This window comes from Xenopus laevis, chromosome 2S (genome assembly GCF_017654675.1).
Source record: "Xenopus laevis strain J_2021 chromosome 2S, Xenopus_laevis_v10.1, whole genome shotgun sequence".
Taxonomy (NCBI): Eukaryota; Metazoa; Chordata; class Amphibia; order Anura; family Pipidae; genus Xenopus; species Xenopus laevis.
Genome location: NC_054374.1, coordinates 165031887 through 165056825, shown reverse-complemented (window position 1 = coordinate 165056825; position 24939 = coordinate 165031887). Strand labels below are relative to the sequence as shown.

At 42.3% G+C, this 24939-nt stretch overlaps 1 protein-coding gene across 3 annotated transcripts; it reads left to right on the top strand.

Annotated features, from left to right (window-relative positions):
- The first annotated feature begins 5744 nt into the window (after window positions 1-5744).
- Window positions 5745-11112, top strand: serpinh1.S (serpin peptidase inhibitor, clade H (heat shock protein 47), member 1, (collagen binding protein 1) S homeolog). 3 transcript variants are annotated; one of them, XM_018248047.2, is made up of 6 exons: window positions 5745-5892; window positions 7138-7181; window positions 8316-8974; window positions 9181-9279; window positions 9375-9607; window positions 9800-11112. In XM_018248047.2, exons 3-6 carry the CDS (start codon window positions 8350-8352, stop codon window positions 10100-10102), a joined length of 1260 nt encoding a protein of 419 aa, XP_018103536.1. In that variant the 5' UTR covers window positions 5745-5892; window positions 7138-7181; window positions 8316-8349; the 3' UTR covers window positions 10103-11112. The 3 variants fall into 3 exon arrangements, with proteins under 3 accessions (XP_018103536.1, NP_001080259.1, XP_041438919.1); NM_001086790.1 differs by lacking the exon at window positions 7138-7181 and having other exon boundaries at window positions 5833-5892; window positions 9800-11099; XM_041582985.1 differs by lacking the exon at window positions 5745-5892 and having other exon boundaries at window positions 5899-7181.
- The last annotated feature ends 13827 nt before the right edge of the window (window positions 11113-24939 follow it).

Genomic DNA, 24939 nt, shown 5'->3' with positions numbered 1-24939 from the left:
TTTCACCAGAAATAGACTTTTTTTTCATTGGCTTTACATTTTGTTTCATTTTTTTTTTTTACCAAAATTGAATGTTCATGTCTCTGGTGTTTCAGTTCAGCTCAGTGATCCTGGTGCAGAATCTAAATTGTTTTCTCCAAAAGTTGCATCTGTAAAATGGAATTTTAGCGACTATTGGATCAATTCTAACAGCTGCCTTTAAAGGGGAGGTTCGCCTTTAAGTTAACTTTTATTATAGATATATATATTATATAGCTAATTCTAAGCAATTTTTTCAAATGGCCTTCATTTTTTAAGCTTCATAGCTTGTGAATTATTCGACTTCCTTTTCTAACTTTTTCCAGCTTTTCAAATGGAGGTCACTGACCCCACCTAAAACAAATACTCTGTAAGGCTACACATTTATTGTTATTGCTACTTTTTATTACTCAGCTTTCAATTCGGGTCGTCTCCTATTCATATTCCAGTCTCTTATTCAAATCAATGCATGGTTGCTAGGAGAATTTGAACCCTAGCAACCTTAAAACCAATTGCAAATTGTCTCAGATGATTGTTCTCTACATCATACTGACAGTTATTATAAAGGTGATCAATTCCTTTAATGAAACTCAGGGATTCAGCTCAATTAATGCATCAATTTAGCGCCGTTTCCATTGTCAGAGTCCTTCCCCCAGAGCTACTTTAGAATGAGAAAAATGAAACTTTTGCAATAAAAAAACAGTCACAAATAAAAAAACAAAAGTACATTTGAAAAGTCTATTTCTGGGGAACTTTCTGAAACCAATTGAACTGAAAAAAAAGTGCTGGAAGATGAACGAACCCTTTGATGATCCTCTTCCTCGCTGATAATTGTTCATATTGTGTCACAGACTAATTCAATTGTTACATTTATTTATTTGTTTCTGTAACATATAAAAACCCAAACAGATTTTGGGCCAGATTCAGTGCCACATTATTTTATGGTTTATCACCTTAAAATTGACGGCGAAACGTGAAAATTCGCCGTAAATTTGCGCCGGTCAAATTTATTTGCCCGTCACTATTGCTGTATTTTTCCATAGACTTCAACAGACTTTTCATGTGATAAACAGTGAGATAAGTTTTTCTCACGGAATTGAATCCGGCTCTATAGGAAAATCTGCAACTGAATTAGGAGATCGTGGATGACGTCACATTAGTGCTTGGTGCTAAACTGCCGCACAGTGTGACATCACTCATTCCTCCCAATTGTTTTTAAATTTCACTTTAATTGTTATTTCTGTTACTAATTGACAAACATATGCCCAGATTCACAAACCAGACTGGTAGCAACTGCCATTAGGTTGCCCTTAGGTTGGTGGCTGAGCAGATTGATGCAACAGAAACAGGCAGTTGGGTAGGAGAGGCGGCTCTGCTTGTGAGGTTTTGGCCAGACTGTAGTGGGGGAGGAATCCAATATGGAGATGGTTGGGGGTTTGGGAAGAGTGAGATTCCTGAGGGTGGGGGGGAGAGAGTGCAGTATCCCACATGTCTACAGACTGTACAACGTGGCAGTTTAGGGGGGAGGCTTTTAGAAAAGTTTGTTGCTTCCCCATCCAGACCCCCGGCTAAATATATTCCACCCCCACCTCCCAAAAAACATATTGCATAAGCTGAGAGACTGGGCCCATAAACCACTTAAATCAATTAAAATCTCTTCATTTTTCTATGACGCTCGAAATCTATTGCCGGTGCTTGCAGAGGATGCTGGGAAATCAGTGACAAGCCGTGATTCTGTTTCATTAGAAAAGATTCTCTCCTAATTCAATTCCAGATCTTCCCATAGAGCCGGATGCAATTCCATGAGAAGAACTTATCTCACCGTTTATCACATGAAAACCCTGTGGAAGTCTATGGGGAAAAAACTGCAACTGAATTAGGTTCTTTTTCAGTCTTAAAAGGGATGGTTCACCTTTATAAAGATACTGACACCAGAATTTAACCTTTTTTTATATTTATCATAACATTATTTTTGCGTGATGTTTATCATTTTACCATAAAGTATTCGCCTGATGCTTTTATATTCCCTTTCTTACCCCCATGTTCCTGTATGAGGCGGCTGCCATATTTGTGCAGCAGGAGTCCGTTAGCATTAGAATCTCTAACTGACAGTTTGAGAATGTCACGTAATAATTAGTGATGGGCGAATTTGTCCCAAATAATGTGTGAAGTTCGAGAAACGGCGAAAAAGCTTTGGAGTCAATGGGCGTCAAACACACACCAATTTTGACGTCCGTGACAATTGTTATACGCGCGCCTACTTTGTCCAAATGCATTAAAGTCAATGGTAGTCTGAATAATTTTGAAGCGCGACAATTTTTTTTTGCTCGCAGATTTATCATGGGTCGAATTTGAAAAACTTCTAAATTCTAATTCAAAAAGACTAACCGCAAACTTAATAGAAGGGGGTATATTTTTGGCCGAATAGGTCAGTTTTCAATCAAATTCGTACCATTCAAAGTTTTTTTACCCATAGGCTAAAACAGCAATTCGGCAGGTTTTAGATGGTGATTGGTGAATGGTCCACGTGGAATTTTTAAAGAGACAGTACATGATAAATTTCAAAATTTTCTAATTTTTTTCAAATTCAAATCAAATTTGGACTATTCCCTAATCGAAGTACACAAAAATTAGCTTGAAATTGGAATTTTCACTTCGACCTTTGATAAATCTGCCCCTTAGTAAGTTATAGAATGGCCAATTCTAAGCAACTTTTTAATTATTTATTTTTTATCCTTTTGAATTATTTCCCTTCTTCTTATGGCTCTTTCCAGTTTTCAAATGGGGGTCACTGACCCCATCTAAAAAACAAATGCTCTGTAAGGCTACACATTAATTGTTATTGTTACTTTTTATTACTCCTCTTTCTATTCAGGCCTCTCCTATTCATATTCCTGTCTCTTATTCAAATCAGTGCATGGTTGCTAGGGGAATTTGGACCCTAGCAACCAGATGGCTGAAATTACAAACTGGAGAGCTGCTGAATAAAAAGCTAAATAACTCAAAAACCACAAATAATAAAAAATGAAGACCAATTGCAAATTGTCTCAGAATATCCCTTTCTACATCATACTAACAGTTAATTTAAAGGTGAAACAACTACTTTAATTCTTCATGATGAATCATAAAACAACCTTTTTTCATGGGATTGGATCTAGTCCATAGTGTGAATAGTAAGGCAGGGTAGTGGTTTGTAACAGTTGGAGGGGGGAGTCTATAGTAAGGCAAGATGGTGTCAGGGGGTGAACAGACCCCAATGTCTGCAGGGAGTGACTGTGGAATTATGGGTAAATCAGATGGCAGTTAATCTTTATATCAAACCTGTCCAACAGCCATAAACATTGCTCATTAGCATAATGATCAAGGGAATTCCCTGGAATCCTTAGTGTAACTCCCAAGTCCATACCCCAAACTAATCTAGAAAGTTCCCCCCAGGAGCAATTTCAGAGAGAAGGAGAGTCAGGTGATTAAATAAACACCAACTGCTGTTTGTTTGCTCACACTCAGCTGCCCCCAGCACTAACACCCAGGAGGAGATTGAGGGGGAGCATTTGTTTGGGACTCTTCTCCTGGTGTCACCAATATTAGATTGTGTGCTCTTAGGGCTGCTATCATGAGCAATATTCCATGGCAAACAGTGTCCGGCAACACACACACACATACATGTGTTCAATAAGCACAACTGGATGAGATTATCTCTTTCATGGCATGTCGGAGTAGGTCATGGTGAAGATCTTAAAATATACTTGGAATTCTATATACTGTTATAGAAATTATTTGGGTATATATAAAGACTACACACACCTGTGGCCCTTGTTGTTGATCAGTTACAACTCATAGTAAACCTCTACAAGCCTTTAGCAAAACTAAAATAACACATCACTGATTACCTTAATTATTGTGTTCTGCTCTGTCACCCTCTGATACCACTTATCCCAAAGCCACTATTATCCCACTGTTACTATAGGCACCATCTCTCCCTACTATACCTGCTATCCCACAGTCACACTCCCTTCCCAGAGACTATTATCCACTGTTACTATAGACACCATCTCTCCCTACTATACCTGCTATCCCACAGTCACACTCCCTTCCCAGAGACTATTATCCACTGTTACTATAGACACCATCTCTCCCTACTATATCTGCTATCCCACAGTCACACTCCCTTCCCAGAGACTATTATCCCACTGTTACTATAGACACCATCTCTCCCTACTATACCTGCTATCCCACAGTCACACTCCCTTCCCAGAGACTATTATCCACTGTTACTATAGACACCATCTCTCCCTACTATACCTGCTATCCCACAGTCACACTCCCTTCCCAGAGACTATTATCCACTGTTACTATAGACACCATCTCTCCCTACTATACCTGCTATCCCACAGTCACACTCCCTTCCCAGAGACTATTATCCACTGTTACTATAGACACCATCTCTCCCTACTATACCTGCTATCCCACAGTCACACTCCCTTCCCAGAGACTATTATCCCACTGTTACTATAGACACCATCTCTCCCTACTATACCTGCTATCCCACAGTCACACTCCTTCCCAGAGACTATTATCCACTGTTACTATAGACACCATCTCTCCCTACTATACCTGCTATCCACAGTCACACTCCCTTCCCAGAGACTATTATCCACTGTTACTATAGACACCATCTCTCCCTACTATACCTGCTATCCCACAGTCACACTCCCTTTCCCAGAGACTATTATCCACTGTTACTATAGACACCATCTCTCCCTACTATACCTGCTATCCCACAGTCACACTCCCTTCCCAGAGACTATTATCCACTGTTACTATAGACACCATCTCTCCCTACTATACCTGCTATCCCACCAGTCACACTCCCTTCCCAGAGACTATTATCCCACTGTTACTATAGGCACCATCTCTCCCTACTATACCTGCTATCCCACAGTCACACTCCCTTCCCAGAGACTATTATCCACTGTTACTATAGGCACCATCTCTCCCTACTATACCTGCTATCCCACAGTCACACTCCCTTCCCAGAGACTATTATCCACTGTTACTATAGACACCATCTCTCCCTACTATACCTGCTATCCCACAGTCACACTCCCTTCCCAGAGACTATTATCCACTGTTACTATAGACACCATCTCTCCCTACTATACCTGCTATCCCACAGTCACACTCCCTTCCAGAGACTATTATCCACTGTTACTATAGACACCATCTCTCCCTACTATACCTGCTATCCACAGTCACACTCCCTTCCCAGAGACTATTATCCCACTGTTACTATAGACACCCATCTCTCCCTACTATACCTGCTATCCCACAGTCACACTCCCTTCCCAGAGACTATTATCCACTGTTACTATAGGCACCATCTCTCCCTACTATAGCCACAGTCCCTGCGCCATTAAGTAATTTTTTGGGGATCTGAATCTGGCCCACAAAATATTGTACCAAAATGTGGGTCTTCGTTAGTTTGCATAAGGCCCCCCCCCACACAACTGCTCTTTCGCTGCTTGTGGCTAATTGAAGTTATATATGAAGTATTTATATTTTTCTGCAACTGAAAGACATTTACCCAACCTGAGCAAACATGGCAGCAGTAGGACCCAGCAGTCAGTTGAAGGAATGTCAGGGGCTGTCTCAGTGGGAAGTGAAACAGGGGGATGGGGGGGCTGGAAAAAATCAGATTTCTAACAAGGAGGGGGGAGTCCATGCCCCTCTCATTTTAATAAACTTTCCCAAATTTCTAGAACTTTCCTCTGCAGGGTATATATTCCCAGCTGTGAGTTCAGGGGACAGACTTGCAGGCAGAGCGCAAGAGGACATTTGGGAGAGACCATTCACTCAGCCTTCCCAGCTCTTTAGGTAAGTGGACAATGCTATGATGCTCTGTGTGTAGCAGGGGAGCATTAATTGTTGCATTCTCAGCTGCCTTTATATTGCTTGAGAGATTCCTATAGCCCTTGTTAGTCAGCTGGAATTTACTGTCCCCATTAACATCCCTTGCTGGGACTGTGTATTCTCTGGGGTGGGCTCCTGTTATCCCCAATGTTGCTCTGAGCACCAGACTAAACCTAATGCTGTAGTATGTATACAGAATACAGAATGTAATGCACCCTACGTTGCCCATGTAACTTATTGCATTGCATGTAATGGGTCAGGTTCTGTAATAATCCCCAGCAAGTGAGGTATCCAAGAAAGCTAATGCTCAGTTGCAGATAAAGCAGATCTGTTCTTATTCTCTCCTGTAATATGAGGGTGCACTTTGGGGTACAGCAATTAGTTGCACTAAGCCGTCTGACTGCAGAATAAAAGATTATTACATTGCTGATATCCAGCCTGTGACTTGGGGAGGTGCTGGGACTCTAGGCTGGGAGTTGTAGTGCAACAGGAGCTGGACCTACCTTACTTTTTATCATAAACTAAAGCCCCAAATGTCTTTACATAGACACCCCCACCAGCCTTGTTTGTTGTGTATGTTAAACTAAATAAATAATAATTTGTTTATGATCTCTTTGCCTGCAGCTCTTTATCTGCGGTTGCAGTTGCTATTTCACAAAGGGGATGCTGGGAGTTGTAGTTCTATAAGCAGCTGTGGCTTCGAAAAACCCCTAAGCTAGCTATAGTTCCTCCACAGTTGATGAATCCACAACATCTAAGGGGTTAAGGCATTTTGGTGTTGCCAAATATACCCAACAGAAACTGCCACATCAGCACCTCCATCAGCCTCCAGCCATTAGGAATCAGTGACTCTCTCCCTCAATATTACAGTCAAGTATCTGCCATCCTTAGAATAGAAGTCTAATTTAGAGTATTTAAAACCAGACACATATTAACTCCATATGCTGCATGGCTAACTAGCAATAACCTTCCATGCATGCTGCAGGCTGTAATGGTTAACATGCCGCCATCCAGAATTTCTTTTTGTATAATGACTATATACACTAGCTGATTATATCAGATTATGTTATTTTCTGTTGGTCCAAAGAATCAGCAGCCCTGCCCCCAACTCCATAGGTGTGTTTAATAACCTTGTGTAGCGGCAGAGTAGAATGCGCTAATTATTTTTGTCGCCATTCGGAATCTGCTTCACATGTCTGTTTCTTTCAGAATGAAAATTGCAAACGTTGATCTCACTATGAAACATTTTCAAGGTATTTTGGTTAAATTCTGTTACCGATTGGGACTCTTTACTGTTTAGGAGTCAATCCCAGACCCTGTCTGGTTAAAGGAGAAGTAACACCTCAAAACCCCCTTGAGGGTCTACTGAAGATTTTTATATTATTATTATTGGATTTATAGAATTGGTTGTGCCGCAACCTGAAATTTCCACTAAAATACTTCCCCTTTAATTCTTGTTGAGGGAAGGCAGCCAGCAACTATTCCTCCTTTGTAGACAGTTTAGTCTTGGGTTAAGCTTTATAAACTGGCTGACTATAAATCTACATCCTACTTGCATTTAAAGGGGATGTAAACCCAACTCTCGGCAGCTTTACCATATAGATTCATTACAGATGTTCAGTGGTTTTGCAGTTACAGTATGTGCAAATGTAATGGTTACTGTATGTGTTTATGCCTCTTCTTTGAAACAATGTAGCAGAAGTCAGCCTCCCATCCTCCTCCTCAATCAGCTGATAGATTGTATCAATACGCGAGGACCATAATGGAGGCCGACAGAAAGGGAAATACTGCAGGTTCACTTATTAATAATTTTGAAACCAATGGAAATATGAAATGAATGTATATTGGGAAAGTGGTTCAAATTTGATTTTCTTTAATCAGACAATATTTTTAGGTTGACATCGCCTTTAAAATACTAAATAAAACTTAGAATCAGTAGCACCGTTGTATAAAAAGACAAGTTGCCCCCCCCCCCATCAAAATTAAATGTTAATTACTCTTACAATGGGAAAGTTATTGCCCCACCCTCCCTTATTGTCTGGAACAAAGAAGGAATTTAGGAGGGAGGAGCCATCTGTTCTTTTGGTGGGTGGAGAAATGACATCATAACCCATTAGCCTTCCATGTCCAGTCTTTGACATACCTAATACCTTCGACCTAATGTAGTCTTGTTCCTACACCCTGCCTGATAATTCCAAAATACACTCAGATCTGGACTGGGATCCAAAATAGGTCCTGGGATTTCTACACAAAGGCCCAAACAGCCCCCACCAGTCCAGCTAAAGAAGTTAGAAATATGCATCTTGAAAAACAACATGTTTGCCTTGTAAACATGTTACTATCGGGTGTATTTTACACTCTAATTGTGCATTTTTTTTCCTTTGCAGGTGTTCCAGTTTGCTCCCTATTACTGAAGCCACCATGTGGATGATCAAGCTTCTAGCCCTCAGTATCCTCCTGGTTGTGGATGCCGCCGTAAACAAGAAGCCAATAGCAGAGAAAAAAGTGGAGCCTCCACTAGAGCAGAAGATGAGCCAACATGCAAATGTACTAGCGGACAAGAGTGCAGGCCTGGCTTTCAACCTCTACCAAATCATGGCCAAGGACAAGAAAGTGGAGAATATACTTCTCTCTCCAGTAGTGGTTGCCTCTTCTCTTGGCCTGGTGAGTATGGGTGGACAAGCCAGCACTGCAGCCCAAGCTAAAACCGTCCTTAATGCGGAGAAACTCAGCGATGAACACATCCACTCCGGCCTTGCTGAGCTACTCAATGAAGTTAGCAACTCCACTGCCCGCAACGTCACCTGGAAGATGGGGAACCGCCTGTATGGCCCCAGCTCCATCAGCTTCTCCGACAACTTTGTGAAGGACAGTAAGAAGCACTACAACTATGAACACTCCAAGATAAACTTTAGAGACAAGAGAAGTACCTTGAGATCAATCAATGAATGGGCTGCCCAGACCACTGATGGCAAGCTGCCTGAGGTAACCAGTGATGTGGAGAAGACTGATGGAGCTCTCATTGTCAACGCTATGTTTTTCAAGCGTAAGTGTCTCAGTGGAGCTACCTGTTCTTATGACACATAAGCTGCTCTGAGTTTATCTAGATAGAAAACCTCAGTGAGTAAATGATAGAAAACTACCTGCAGTACTCTCCTATTGTCCATTGCTCCATGGACCTATTTGTCCTTGGAGCAGTGGACTCTTTAATCCAGTTTAGTAACCAGGTATTGTTTCCGTTTTGTTTTTTAGCTCACTGGGATGAACGATTCCACCATCAGATGGTTGACAACCGTGGCTTCATGGTGACCCGTTCTTTCACCGTGTCTGTCCCCATGATGCACCGCACAGGTATGTCTGGATAGATTCATGTATTGGCATACCTGGGGGGAGAAGAGAAACCAGAGTTATGTGAGCTAACCATCCATGCCTTATGTTTATTTAAGGGCTGTACAAATACACTGATGATGAGACAAATAACCTCCAGATCCTGGAGATGCCACTAGCCCACAAGCTCTCCAGCATGATCATCATCATGCCCTACCACGTGGAGCCCTTGGAGAGGTTGGAGAAGCTCCTGACAAGAGAACAAGTCAATGCTTGGGATGGAAAGATGAAGAAGAGAGCAGTGGCTGTGTCTCTGCCTAAAGTCAGTTTGGAAGTCAGCCATGATCTCCAGGTGAGTTACATAGTAAACACCTTTACACAGTAGTTTGGACAATGTTGGCTTCAATAGTATAAGGTCTTTCATATCTTGGTGAATCCTCAAAAGGGTTGGTTGTGTTGTCATTCACGTCAGACCTGATACTTCTGAAAGTTCAATCACTTTGCTCTTAAATTGAATTCTTTCTCTTCTTCTTGATCATCACAGAAACATCTAGGGGACCTTGGTCTGACTGAGGCCATTGACAAATCTAAAGCTGATCTCTCCAAAATCTCTGGCAAGAAGGACCTCTACCTGGCCAGCATGTTCCACGCCGCTGCCCTGGAGTGGGACACAGAGGGAAATCCATTTGATTCTGATCTCTACAGCCGAGAGGAGCTCAGGTCACCCAAGCTCTTCTATGCCGACCATCCCTTCGTCTTCCTCATCAAGGACAACAAGACTGATTCTATCCTCTTTATCGGCAGACTCGTGAGGCCGAAGGGAGACAAAATGCGAGATGAATTATAGTAGATTAAGGAGTTCTAGGGTTGGGGAGGAGGGCTGGGTAGTCTTTAAAAATAATTTCTGTTTGTGAACAAGAGAATGGTTTATGGATCACGTTAGGATTTACTTCTTCAGAGCATTCCACCAAAGCAGGAGGTTGTAATGCCTTTGGTCTTACCTAAAATAGGTGGTAGCTGGTGCTAAAGGGGATCATTTAATAGATGTTCTTATCTCAGGAGATTTCACTGGGCTGGGGATATTTATTATATCTGGTTAATTCAAAAATGTGGATATTATCAGTGTTCTTATTACATGTATGGGATCTAACAACTGGGAACCATAAAGCTCGGAGCATAAGTGCATGGCCAGAAAAGCCCAGGTATCATGAGTTTCTATACCTGTAATTTAATCTTTAAAAGTGCACTTCAGAGTTTAACTAAGGTCAGTTACATCTATCTATCAAGCCAATCAGGCTCCATTTACTACTGGCCGACAGCTCTGATTGATGCCAAACAAGTCATAACCGTTCAACTCCTCTGTCCATGACCTGAGATTCCGGCCAAGAATGTGACCAATGAATGATCTCCCCTGACCACTGGTCACTTTGTTCAATTCATGATATTTAGAGTTGTTTCTAAGTGAATTTGCTACTGGAAATTCATGGTGATGACATGGCGGAGGCAGGCCTTGGATATGATGTTATTTAAAGCATTTTTAAAGTATAGACTACACGTGGCCCTTTAGGTGTTGTTCAACTAAAACTCTCAGATTTTTGCTATCAGGGGCCTGAATCCCAGAGCTGGGGTGAGATATGAGTGAGAATGAATGGGTGCATGTTAGTGTATGGGGGGGGGGCTGTATGGATTGAAGTATTAAATAAACAAAAATACATTTAAAAAAAATGATTTTGCTTTACTTTCACCATGTGGATTCACAAAATCTTTATTTTGTAAAAGTTACAATGATGTCCGAGAGAAACTGACCTGTGTGTGTTTTATTTGCAATAAAACTTTAAAAAAAATATATATAACGGTGTTTTATCTGCTTTGTTTCCTGGGTGCGTTTGTATCCGTGAGACTCATTCGTGTGGATAATTCAACACTGATGATGTTTCAAGGAGAAGAAAACATTCCTGGGGAACTTTAAATACAATAAAAAATGATGGGGAAAAAAGAAAGGTTAGTTTGTCCTTTAGTTGTTATAGTTCCTCCTGCCGATCCTTCCACAAGTATATAGAAAGTCTCGATCACAAACGTGGAGCAGCGCCTGGGGCCACGGAGAGAATCAGAAAGACTATATGGTGTAGTAAGTTCCAATTAGGTTAATTAGCATCGTGTGTAGATAAGGGAACATAGAAATCCCATAGTGTAATTCTAGTCACATATAGTCTCAAATCCTTCTGCAGATTAGCACTGGAGTGTAGGGAATGATGTTATTGCCCGCAAGGTGTTTTCTCCCCCTCTCTCTCCTAGGGGTGTTCCCCGCAGCTTGTGATGATGTCACTTCCGCCTGACGCGTTTCACCGATCCAATCGGCTTCCTCAGAGGCATGTGGCAAGCTGCAGGGAATGCCACAAGGAGAGACCACACTGTTACAAGCTGAGGGGTGCAGCCAAAAGGCCAGTTAGGGGGAGATTTGGGGTGAGTGATTATTTGTGCCCTGGGTACCCCTGGAACTATAGCAGGGTGACTGTTACCCCAATGTTTCTATATATCTGTAACCTTGTTATGAGCTAAGGGGGCCCAGTCTGAAGGTCAGTTAGGGGGAGATTTGGGGTGAGTGCTTATTTGTACCCTGGGTACCCCTGGAACTATAGCAGGGTGACACCCAATGTTTCTATATATCTGTAACCTTGTTATGAGCTAAGGGGGCCCAGTCTGAAGGTCAGTTAGGGGGAGATTTGGGGTGAGTGCTTATTTGTACCCTGGGTACCCCTGGAACTATAGCAGGGTGACTGTTACCCCAATGTTTCTATATATCTGTAACCTTGTTATGAGCTAAGGGGGCCCAGCCTGAAGGTCAGTTAGGGGGAGATTTGGGGTGAGTGTTTATTTGTACCCTGGGTACCCCTGGAACTATAGCAGGGTGACTGTTACCCCAATGTTTCTATATATCTGTAACCTTGTTATGAGCTAAGGGGGCCCAGTCTGAAGGTCAGTTAGGGGGAGATTTGGGGTGAGTGTTTATTTGTACTCTGGGTACCCCTGGAACTATAGCAGGGTGACACCCCAATGTTTCTATATATCTGTAACCTTGTTATGAGCTAAGGGGGCCCAGTCTGAAGGTCAGTTAGGGGGAGATTTGGGGTGAGTGCTTATTTGTACCCTGGGTACCCCTGGAACTATAGCAGGGTGACACCCCAATGTTTCTATATATCTGTAACCTTGTTATGAGCTAAGGGGGCCCAGTCTGAAGGCCAGTTAGGGGGTGATTTGGGTTGAGTGCTTATTTGTACCCTGGGTACCCCTGGAACTATAGCAGGGTGACACCCCAATGTTTCTATATATCTGTAACCTTGTTATGAGCTAAGGGGGCCCAGTCTGAAGGTCAGTTAGGGGGAGATTTGGGGTGAGTGCTTATTTGTACCCTGGGTACCCCTGGAACTATAGCAGGGTGACACCCCAATGTTTCTATATATCTGTAACCTTGTTATGAGCTAAGGGGGCCCAGTCTGAAGGCCAGTTAGGGGGAGATTTGGGGTGAGTGTTTATTTGTGCCCTGGGTACCCCTGGAACTATAGCAGGGTGACTGTTACCCCAATGTTTCTATATATCTGTAACCTTGTTATGAGCTAAGGGGGCCCAGTCTGAAGGTCAGTTAGGGGGAGATTTGGGGTGAGTGCTTATTTGTACCCTGGGTACCCCTGGAACTATAGCAGGGTGACACCCCAATGTTTCTATATATATCTGTAACCTTGTTATGAGCTAAGGGGGCCCAGCCTGAAGGTCAGTTAGGGGGAGATTTGGGGTGAGTGCTTATTTGTACCCTGGGTACCCCTGGAACTATAGCAGGGTGACACCCCAATGTTTCTATATATCTGTAACCTTGTTATGAGCTAAGGGGGCCCAGTCTGAAGGTCAGTTAGGGGGAGATTTGGGTTGAGTGCTTATTTGTGTCCTGGGTACCCCTGGAACTATAGCAGGGTGACTGTTACCCCAATGTTTCTATATATCTGTAACCTTGTTATGAGCTAAGGGGGCCCAGTCTGAAGGCCAGTTAGGGGGAGATTTGGGGTGAGTGCTTATTTGTACCCTGGGTACCCCTGGAACTATAGCAGGGTGACACCCCAATGTTTCTATATATCTGTAACCTTGTTATGAGCTAAGGGGGCCCAGTCTGAAGGCCAGTTAGGGGGAGATTTGGGGTGAGTGTTTATTTGTGCCCTGGGTACCCCTGGAACTATAGCAGGGTGACACCCCAATGTTTCTATATATCTGTAACCTTGTTATGAGCTAAGGGGGCCCAGTCTGAAGGCCAGTTAGGGGGAGATTTGGGGTGAGTGTTTATTTGTGCCCTGGGTACCCCTGGAACTATAGCAGGGTGACACCCCAATGTTTCTATATATCTGTAACCTTGTTATGAGCTAAGGGGGCCCAGCCTGAAGGTCAGTTAGGGGGAGAGTTGGGGTGAGTGTTTATTTGTACCCTGGGTACCCCTGGAACTATAGCAGGGTGACACCCCAATGTTTCTATATATCTGTAACCTTGTTATGAGCTAAGGGGGCCCAGTCTGAAGGCCAGTTAGGGGGAGATTTGGGGTGAGTGCTTATTTGTACCCTGGGTACCCCTGGAACTATAGCAGGGTGACACCCCAATGTTTCTATATATCTGTAACCTTGTTATGAGCTAAGGGGGCCCAGTCTGAAGGTCAGTTAGGGGGAGATTTGGGGTGTGTTTATTTGTACCCTGGATACCCCTGGAACTATAGCAGGGTGACTGTTACCCCAATGTTTCTATATATCTGTAACCTTGTTATGAGCTAAGGGGGCCCAGTCTGAAGGCCAGTTAGGGGGAGATTTGGGGTGAGTGCTTATTTGTACCCTGGGTACCCTTGGAACTATAGCAGGGTGACTGTTACCCCAATGTTTCTATATATCTGTAACCTTGTTATGAGCTAAGGGGGCCCAGTCTGAAGGTCAGTTAGGGGGAGATTTGGGGTGAGTGCTTATTTGTACCCTGGGTACCCCTGGAACTATAGCAGGGTGACACCCCAATGTTTCTATATATCTGTAACCTTGTTATGAGCTAAGGGGGCCCAGTCTGAAGGTCAGTTAGGGGGAGATTTGGGGTGAGTGCTTATTTGTACCCTGGGTACCCCTGGAACTATAGCAGGGTGACACCCCAATGTTTCTATATATCTGTAACCTTGTTATGAGCTAAGGGGGCCCAGTATGAAGGTCAGTTAGGGGGAGATTTGGGGTGTGTTTATTTGTACCCTGGGTACCCCTGGAACTATAGCAGGGTGACTGTTACCCCAATGTTTCTATATATCTGTAACCTTGTTATGAGCTAAGGGGGCCCAGTCTGAAGGCCAGTTAGGGGGAGATTTGGGGTGAGTGCTTATTTGTACCCTGGGTACCCCTGGAACTATAGCAGGGTGACTGTTACCCCAATGTTTCTATATATCTGTAACCTTGTTATGAGCTAAGGGGGCCCAGTCTGAAGGTCAGTTAGGGGGAGATTTGGGGTGAGTGCTTATTTGTACCCTGGGTACCCCTGGAACTATAGCAGGGTGACACCCCAATGTTTCTATATATCTGTAACCTTGTTATGAGCTAAGGGGGCCCAGTCTGAAGGTCAGTTAGGGGGAGATTTGGGTTGAGTGCTTATTTGTACCCTGGGTACCCCTGGAACTATAGCAGGGTGACACCCCAATGTTTCTATATATCTGTAACCTTGTTATGAGCTAAAGGGGCCCAGTCTGAAGGTCAGTTAGGGGGAGATTTGGGGTGAGTGTATATTTGTACTCTTGGTACCCCTGGAACTATAGCAGGGTGACTGTTACCCCAATGTTTCTATATATCTGTAACCTTGTTATGAGCTAAGGGGGCCCAGTCTGAAGGTCAGTTAGGGGGAGATTTGGGGTGAGTGCTTATTTGTGCCCTGGGTACCCCTGGAACTATAGCAGGGTGACACCCCAATGTTTCTATATATCTGTAACCTTGTTATGAGCTAAGGGGGCCCAGTCTGAAGGTCAGTTAGGGGGAGATTTGGGGTGAGTGCTTATTTGTACCCTGGGTACCCCTGGAACTATAGCAGGGTGACACCCCAATGTTTCTATATATCTGTAACCTTGTTATGAGCTAAGGGGGCTCAGTCTGAAGGTCAGTTAGGGGGAGATTTGGGTTGAGTGCTTATTTGTACCCTGGGTACCCCTGGAACTATAGCAGGGTGACACCCCAATGTTTCTATATATCTGTAACCTTGTTATGAGCTAAAGGGGCCCAGTCTGAAGGTCAGTTAGGGGGAGATTTGGGGTGAGTGTATATTTGTACTCTTGGTACCCCTGGAACTATAGCAGGGTGACTGTTACCCCAATGTTTCTATATATCTGTAACCTTGTTATGAGCTAAGGGGGCCCAGTCTGAAGGTCAGTTAGGGGGAGATTTGGGGTGAGTGCTTATTTGTGCCCTGGGTACCCCTGGAACTATATAGGTATATATTATAGGTCTTCATGTAATCCCGATATAAATCAAGGGGGGCCTGTGCAAACACTGCAATACTAACCCTTTCCTTACAGGAATAAGTTGCACCTAGTTGCGCACACATATTCATGTCTAGCCCAAAATGTTGATATTATGGGACATAACCAGGCATTTATTTCTATGCTTGCAAGATTAAGCCTAACAGACAAAAGCAACTTGGATTTCAATAGAAGAAGTAAACGCAAATTCTGTGGTAGATAATGTAATAAAAGTAACCCAGGGCAGCCAATCAAATGTTTGCTTTCAAACAACAGACCAGTCTGGGTTACCTGCTGATGGGTAACTCGTGTTGGAACACCTACTACCTGCTAATGGGGTGGTTCACCTTTTAGTTAACGTTTAATATGTTTTACAATGGCTAATTCTAAGCAACTTTTCAATCGGTCTTCATTTTTTTTTATAGCTTTTTAATTATTTGCCTTTTTCTTCTGCCTCTTTTTAACTTTGAAATGGGGGTCACTGACCCTGTATAAAAACAAATGCTCTGTAAGGCTACACATGTATTGTTATTGCTAATTTTTATTATTCATCTTTCTATTCTGGCCTCTCCTATTCATATCCATTAAACTAATGCATGGTTGGTATGGTAATTTGGATCCTAGCAACCAGATCACTGAAACTGCAAACTGGAGAGCTGCCAAATAAAAAGCTATAGAGATCAAAAGCCACAAATAATATAACCTTAAAACTAATTGTAAATGGTCTCAGAATATCACTCTCTACATCATAATAAAATGTAATTTAAAGGTGAACAACCCCTTTAAAGAAGAAGGCACATAATTAAAAAAACCTATAAAAAAATAAATAATGAAAACCAGTTAAATAGTTGATTAGAACTGGTCATTCTATAAAATACTAAAAGTTAAGGTAAAGGTGAACGACCACTTTAATGTAACATGTAGTGTAGAGGAATACCGGCTTCTCGAAGCTTCTATATAATGTAAAGGGCAAGTAAATGCCCTAGTGAATGTTGCTTCTAAAGTAACATTAATAAGCAAGTAAAGTTATTGCTCCTGACGTCCACAGATTCTTACGTTCGGGGTCAGGCCGGTCTTGTGCCCACCAATTGCAGCTAATGCCATTTGCATGTCTGTTTGGGCACGAACAACATGCACCAGTCCAGCTGGAATCCGCAGGGGTATTTCAGTTCAGGTGATGACGATGAGTTGATGAGCCCTAATATGTTCTTCTATACTGTAAAGCTTTACTTGCCCTTTGTGGATGATATAAAATTGCCCTTGTTGCTCTTCTGGCAACAAAATACAGGGATGGGATCCGTTATCTGGAAACCCATTATCCAGAAAGCCCTGAATTTACGAGAAGGCCATCCCCCATAGACACCATTTTATCAATTAATTCAACATTTTAAAACCTATATTCTTGTCCTCTGTAATAATAAAACAGTCGCTTGTACTTGATCCCAACTAAGATATAATTAATCCTTATTGGAGGCAAAACCAGCCTATTGGCTTTATTTAATGTTTATATGATTTTCTAGTAGACTTAGGGGGTTTTTTACATTTGTGTTTTTAAAAACACTCCGTCGAGTGTAAATATACACGAAATTAAGCCCTACTGAAATGAATGGCATACGCAATATAGGAATTCAAAATGAGTGTTTGTGAGCCAACATCTGCCATGAGACGCCAGTATTTTTGCGTCTTTCAGCAGAAACGCCAGTACACTAAGCAAACATCGTATTATTTAACTGTATGAGATCCGCAGGTTTGAATATAATATATCTCAATATGGCGGGTAAACTCTCGCTAGATGGATTGCGCATAAACGTATTTGCGGCATGGCCTGCTGGTGATATATAATTACGTTGCAAATTGACGGCTACATTTTGTAAGAACCTTATCTCTGGTGGCATGGAGCGGCCAGTTCCAGGGGCAGCAAAAAGCCCTCTCTGGTGAATTTAAGAGACGAATTTCCATTTTTTAACAGCGCAATATCGATCACTGAACTAATAATGTGACCCCCCCTGGACCCACTCTGATGCTAAAAGTAGAAAGTGCGGAGTGGTGGGGCTGCTCCTCAGGCACTGGCCTCATGATTGTACTGTATAATGTATATCGGCGGCCTCAACCATTTTTTACTCATTAGCCACATTCAAATTAAATTATTAATAAGATTGGGATCAACCATAATTTTTACCGTAAAATATCGGCCAACCCTAACTGGGAGCAACAGCCAAGGGGTTGGGGAGCAACATGTTCCTCGTAAACCACTGGATGACGATCACTGATGTTTTTAACATTCAGGGGCATATTTATCAAGAGTCGAATTGAAAAATTGATAAATTTCGAATTCAAAAAGACCAACCGAAATTAAGTCGACCTTTTTTGGTTGAATAGGTCCGTTTTTGATTGAATAGGTCCGTATTCAGCCGTATTTGAATTGTATGAATCGAAGGAATAGCGAATTCGATCGAATTTGATTCGAAATATTTCCCAAAATTTTAAAAAATGAGATTTTTCAAAGTCCACCAATTGACTCCAAATAGGTTCTAGGAGGTCCCCCATAGGCTAAAACAGCAATCTGGCAGGTTTTTAGATGGCTAATGGTTGAAGTTGAATTTTTAAAGAGACAGTTTCAAATTCGAATTGAATTTGGACTATTCCCTAGACGAAGTACACAAAAAATAGCTCGCAATTTCAATTTTTTTCATTCTAAATTTTCACGTCGACCTTTGATAAATCTGCCCCAAGGACTTGCCTTCTATCTTCATCTGAACACAACCTATGTTGACCTCAGCCTTACATTCTCACCAATATTCTTTCACCCAACCTTTTCCTTGTAAATCAAGAAAATGTAACGTTTGGTGATACCTTTTATTGGCTAACTGAATAAGTAACAATCGCAAGCTCTTGGAGCACACAGGCCCCTTCATCAGACTACAAGATGCTGATTGTACTAGTGTTTGATTCCTTGGCTAAAGCTCAAGTTCTCATCCTTGGGGGCTTATCATTGTTTGGGCTGAAATATTCTTTTCTTTACAGGTCACTATTCCCAATTGTAGTTTATTTGTTCCAGTCTGGTAGGGACGTGTGAAGTGGATAAGTTCTGGTTCCATATATTATCCCACCCAGTGAAACCCTTATCTGTATCTTTGCTTTTTTTCTTGTCCAATTCCTAATTGTGCGCTGTTGTGTTAACCTTCCCCTATTCTGTCTTGTCTAGTTCCAACTATGTGACCTGACTGAATCCAGACCCCTGGACTATTTACAACACATCCTAATTACTTTTATTAACTTCTAAAAGTTGTCTCTGTCTATCTGTAACTTTCTAATTTATTGCCCTTTTTCAGTGATCTAAGGGCAGGGGCACACGGGCAGATTCGGGGAGATTTAGTCCCTGGCGACTAATTGCCTATTCTGCGGGGCGACAATCTCCCCGAACTGCCTTCTCCCTGCCTTCCACCTGCTATAATGAGAATACGCCTGCGCCAATGCACTCGCGGCGATTCGATTTCTGAAGACGCCCGAACTTTCCTCGTAAAGACAACTTTGGTCGACTTTAGAAATCGAAGCTTCGTGAGTGCCATTGCGCTGGCGTTTTCTCATTATAGCAGGCGGAAGGCAGTTTGGGGAGATTGTGCCCGTGTGCCCCTGCCCTAACAGTATATATAATGTGCCTTTCCAGCTTTCATTTCTATTTTGCCTGATGAAGGGGCCTGGTTGCTCCAAAAGCTTGTGATTGTTACTTATTCAGTTAACCAATAAAAGGTATCATTAAACTTTATATTTTCTGCATTTTTTCAAATGACTAACAAAGTACTACAGCTTAACAGTTGCAAATCAAGTTTTTCAGCCCCAACCCATTTCCACTGTAAGTGAATGAGATCCAAACACAGCTGGACAATTAACCCCTTGTCTGCCCCAGCCTCCTTCCATCACACACAGGCAGTGGAGGAATTCTCCCGACATGAAACAAAAGACCCTCAGAGTGTTTCACCCCCTCCCAGTTCCGTAGAAAACAACTGCAATAAGTCAGTAAAATACACCCTGAAACTCTATACAAGACCTAACCCCTCTCCTTTATCACACAGCCTCTTCTTCTATTACACCTTTAATCCCTCCCAGTCCAACCAGGCTCCTCCCATATGTTAATTAAGCCCCTCCCTCTAAAGAACATCCCTAAATGTATCAGTTTGGAACCTCGGGGGTGAAGGGATTCCCTGGTACTGAGTCCTTACAATCAGCATAGACGCACACTAGCACTTTTAGGGCAGAGACAGACGTGAAGATTCAGTCGCCCGGCCACAAATCTCCTCTTCTTCTGGTGACTAATCTCCCCAAACTGCCTCCCCACAGGCTAGAATCTAAATCGCAGGTGGGATGGCACTCGGAGCGCTTTGTTTTCCGTAGTCGCCAAAAGTTGCCTCATGAGGAAACTTCGGAAAGCGAAGTGTTATCGCAGTGGCTATTTAGATTCTAGCTGGTGGGGAGATTAGTCGCCCGAAAAAGAGGGGATTTGTCGCCAGGCAACTAATCTCCCTAAATCTCCACGTGTGTCTCTGCCCTTATGGATCCTACAAAAATGTAAGTACAGTGAAACCTCAATTTTACATCCCCTGATTTTAAATTGTCCCTCACTTTACATTGTTTTTTTGTGGTCCCACCTATATATTATACATAATGCATGTCCCTGATTTTACAATTTCCCTGATTTTATTCTGGTCCCTTGTATTGGAAACAACTAAATGTTTGCAACAGTCTTATTTCCATGAATGCACAGCGTATCCTACAGGGTGTAATGTACCAGCTCAGGTCCTGTATTACTTGCTTTACTGCAGAGCCAATAGAATCGTATGATTAAGGGATTTATTCCCGAAACACGTTAGGATTCACAGCAGCAACCCCAATAAACCTTTTCCAGAAGTGCCGTCTGCCTGTCTTGAGTCTATCCAATAGAATCGTAGCTCTATACTTTACATAATAAGAAATACATTCCCCTGTCTGGTCTGGGATTCAAAATTAGCCCTGGCATTTCATTTACACAGAGGCCCAAACTGCCACCCAATAAAGTGAGTGGCAACTTACAGCAGCCCCTCTGGCATTTGCCACAATCCACAGGTTGCCAGTCCAGACCTGTCCTCAGTAAAGTAATGGCTGATCCGAGGGACGTGGAATTACGCCGGCCGTTCCGGCTGAAACCTGAGACTGTTTTTGCAGAGGGTAACCTTTGATGTTAGTGATTAAAATGTGAGTTGTGCTGCCAAGAGAAAAAAAACCTCCATGGGACAGGTGGGATTGTCCCCATTCAGATTGGCTGGTCACCCTCAGATGCTGGCAGGGGCTGATGGGAGTTGTAGTACAACAAGCACAAAAAAATTGAACATGAGACAAAGAAGAGGGAAGAGAAAGAGAACAATGACATACAAAATAAAAATACACAGAACAGATCCATTAATCACAAAAGAAATGTGTTTTTTCTGGAGTCCACTTTATGCTTTTATTTCCCCTTGTTTTCTAGTTGGAAATAATCTGAATAATCAGTTGAAAAATGAAATATTCGATGGGAATCAATTCCACGGCTCAAGTTCTCAGCTCAAAGCATTGGGCTCCTTTGCAGCTCTGAATTCCATGACTCTGCCCTTCCTCACTGCTCTGCCTGGTGTGTTCAGCTCTGCAGAGCCCCTGCATGACCCAGAGCACACAAAAAAATAACCACAACCTAAGGGCCCGCAGCTCCCAGCTGCCATGAATTCTGGGAGTTGTAGTTCAGTAAGAGCTGGATTAAAACTATCAATAAGGGTATATTTCATTATAAACTGAGAACTGCCCATCTGCTCAGGCTGCACCTGTAACCCAATGATCATAGTTCTGTTACTGCATGTAACCTTAAAGGGATCCTGTCATCAGAAAACATGTTTTTTCCAAAACACATCAGTTAATAGTGCTGCTCCAGCAGAATTCTGCACTGAAATCCATTTCTCAAAAGAGCAAACAGATTTTTTTTTATATTCAATTTTAAATCTGACATGGGGCTAGACATTTTGTCAATTTCCCAGCTGCCCCAGTCATCTGACTTGTGCCTGCACTTTAGGAGAGAAATGCTTTCTGGCAGGCTGCTGTTTTTCCTTCTCAATGTAACTGAATGTGTCTCAGTGGGACGTGGGTTTTTACTATTGAGTAAGGTTCTTAGATCTACCAGGCAGCTGTTATCTTGTGTTAGGGAGCTGTTATCTGGTTACCTTCCCATTGTTCTGTTGTTTGGCTGCTGGAGGGAAAGGGAGGGGGTGATATCACTCCAACTTGCAGTACAGCAGTAAAGAGTGATTGAAGTTTATCAAAGCACAAGTCACATGACTGGGGGCAGCTGGGAAATTGATAATATGTCTAGCCCCATGTCAGAATTCAAAATTGAATAGAAAAAAATCTATTTTCTCTTTTGAGAAATGGATTTCAGTGCAGAATTCTGCTGGAGCAGCACTATTAACTGATGTGTTTTGAAAAAAAAATATTTTCCCATGACAGTATCCCTTTAAGAGATAAATGGTATGGCAGCTTCCACACACTTGAGTACACACAAGCTTACAGTAAAGACGTTTTCAGTGCACACAATGTTGTGCTGGCCAAAGCTGGTCATACATGGGCACATTTAAAGGAGCTGTTCACCTTCAAATTTAAATTTAGTATGATGTAGAGAGTGATATTTTTAGACAATTTGCAATTGGTCTTCATTTTGTATTATTTGTAGTTTTTAAAATGTTCAGCAGCTCTCCAGTTTGCAATTTCACCAATCTGGTTGCTAGGGTTCAAATTCCCCTAGCAACCATGCACTGATTTGAATAAGAGACTGGAATATGAATAGGAGAGGACTGAATAGAAACATGAGAGAAAAAAATAACAATAACATTGTAGCCTCACAGAGCAATAGGTTTTTTTTTGGATGCTGGAGTCATTGACCCCTCTTTGAAAGCTGCAATGAGTCAGAAGAAAGAAAATTATAAAAAATGAAAAGAGAAAATCAATGGAAAAGGTGTCCATTCTATAACATACTAAAAATGAACTTAAAGGTGCTGTTTTGGCCACTTTACTTCAGTCCAAATCAGCCCATTATGGACCGTATCAGAAACATATTCAGTTTTATTACAAACAGGTAGACTTCCGGTATATGTCAATTCCCACCCATGTCATGTGTGCACCCAGTAATTGGTCCCCTCATTCCATAACCCAGGGAAGCCTCACATGGGGACTCTAGTGAAGAGACTACATGGGGACAAGAAGGAAATGTTGCTGTTCCCACTCATATAGATATAAATGTAGAGGTCAGAGAATGGAGGTCCTGTGCACCCAGATAAATGTTCCCTCATTGTGCGGCACTTGTGTTTGTGAGTGTAACACCCCAGTCAGGCACCCTGACCCCAAACAAGCAGCGAATACAATTTATTCCTCACCCGCCCCACATATTATTAGGTCTGTCCCTTATCACCCATAGAGATGCTTTCTCCCCAGATCCTGTCTCCCATTTGGGTTTATTTGTGTGAATACGATCCCAATGTTTGTTACTAAACCAAATATAAGGCTACCACAGGTCAATTTATTGCTACAGTTTATGCATCATGGGAGCTTTTCTACTTGATCAGTCAAAGGCAAACAAACAAAAAAGACATCTGAAACCTCTTTCATTTATCCCAGAAAGGAAACTCCCAATTTCAGACCAGTCCCTGGATCAACTTGTACTATGAGCTATCTCCCATATCCCTGTATTCCCTCACTTGCTAAACACCATCCAACCCCTTCCTGTACAGGTATGGGACCTGTTATCCAGAATGCTCGTACCTGGATTTTTCCGGATAATCGATCTTTCCATAATTTGGATCTTCCTACTTTGTCTACTAGAAAATTATATAAACATTAAAGGGATACTGCCATCGGAAAACATGTTTTTTTTCAAAACGCATCAGTTAATAGTGCTGCTCCAGCAGAATTCTGCACTGAAATCCATTTCTCAAAAGAGCAAACATTTTTTTATATTCAATTTTGAAATCTGACATGAGGCTAGACATTTTGGCAATTTAAACAATATACAGCTTACAAATGCAGCCAATTAAAAATGTCAGTCTCTTAGATAATTTCTTGCCGACCCCTTCACAGTCTCTCAACTGTATATAAGTCCAAAATCAAGCGTATATATGTTCCCAGAGGGATATATATAAGAAGAGATCAGCGCAAACCACAGCAGTGGTGTTATGCATGTAACGAAAAGCTCTTTCTGGTCCCTCCTTTGGGTCACGACATTCCTTCCAGGTTCCAATGCCAGAGATAAAACCGGTGATAGTGTAATACCGTTTTTTATTAAAAACAAATTAAAATCAATTAAAAAATTACACTCACATTTACCCTGACGGGTTTTTGCGCATTCAGTCCAATAAAAAGTCCATGTGGGGTCGCGAGTAGTAGTTCTGCTTCCTCACTCCAGACTCCCTCGTGGTGCCTTGCTTCTGGGCTCTGGTGTCCCCCAAACTGTGCGGAGTGAGGAAGCAGAACTACTACTCGCGACCCCACATGGACTTTTTATTGGACTGAATGCGCAAAAACCCGTCAGGGTAAATGTGAGTGTAATTTTTTAATTGATTTTAATTTGTTTTTAATAAAAAACGGTATTACACTATCACCGGTTTTATCTCTGGCATTGGAACCTGGAAGGAATGTCGTGACCCAAAGGAGGGACCAGAAAGAGCTTTTCGTTACATGCATAACACCACTGCTGTGGTTTGCGCTGATCTCTTCTTATATATATCCCTCTGGGAACATATATACGCTTGATTTTGGCAATTTCCCAGCTGCCCCAAGTCATGTGACTTGTGCCTGCACTTTAGGAGAGAAATGCTTTCTGGCAGGCTGCTGTTTTTCCTTCTCAATGTAACTGAAGGAGTCTCGGTGGGACCTGGATTTTACTATTGAGTGTTGTTCTTAGATCTACCAGGCAGCTGTTATCTTGTGTTAGGGAGCTGCTATCTGGTTGCCTTCCCGTTGTTCTGTTGTTTGGCTGCTGGGGGGAAGGGGGTGTGTGATATCACTCCAACTTGCAGTACAGCAGTAAAGAGTGATTTAAGTTCAGAGCACAAGTCACATGACTGGAGGCACCTGGGAAATTGACAATATGTCTAGCCCCATGTCAGATTCCAAAATTTAATATAAAAAAA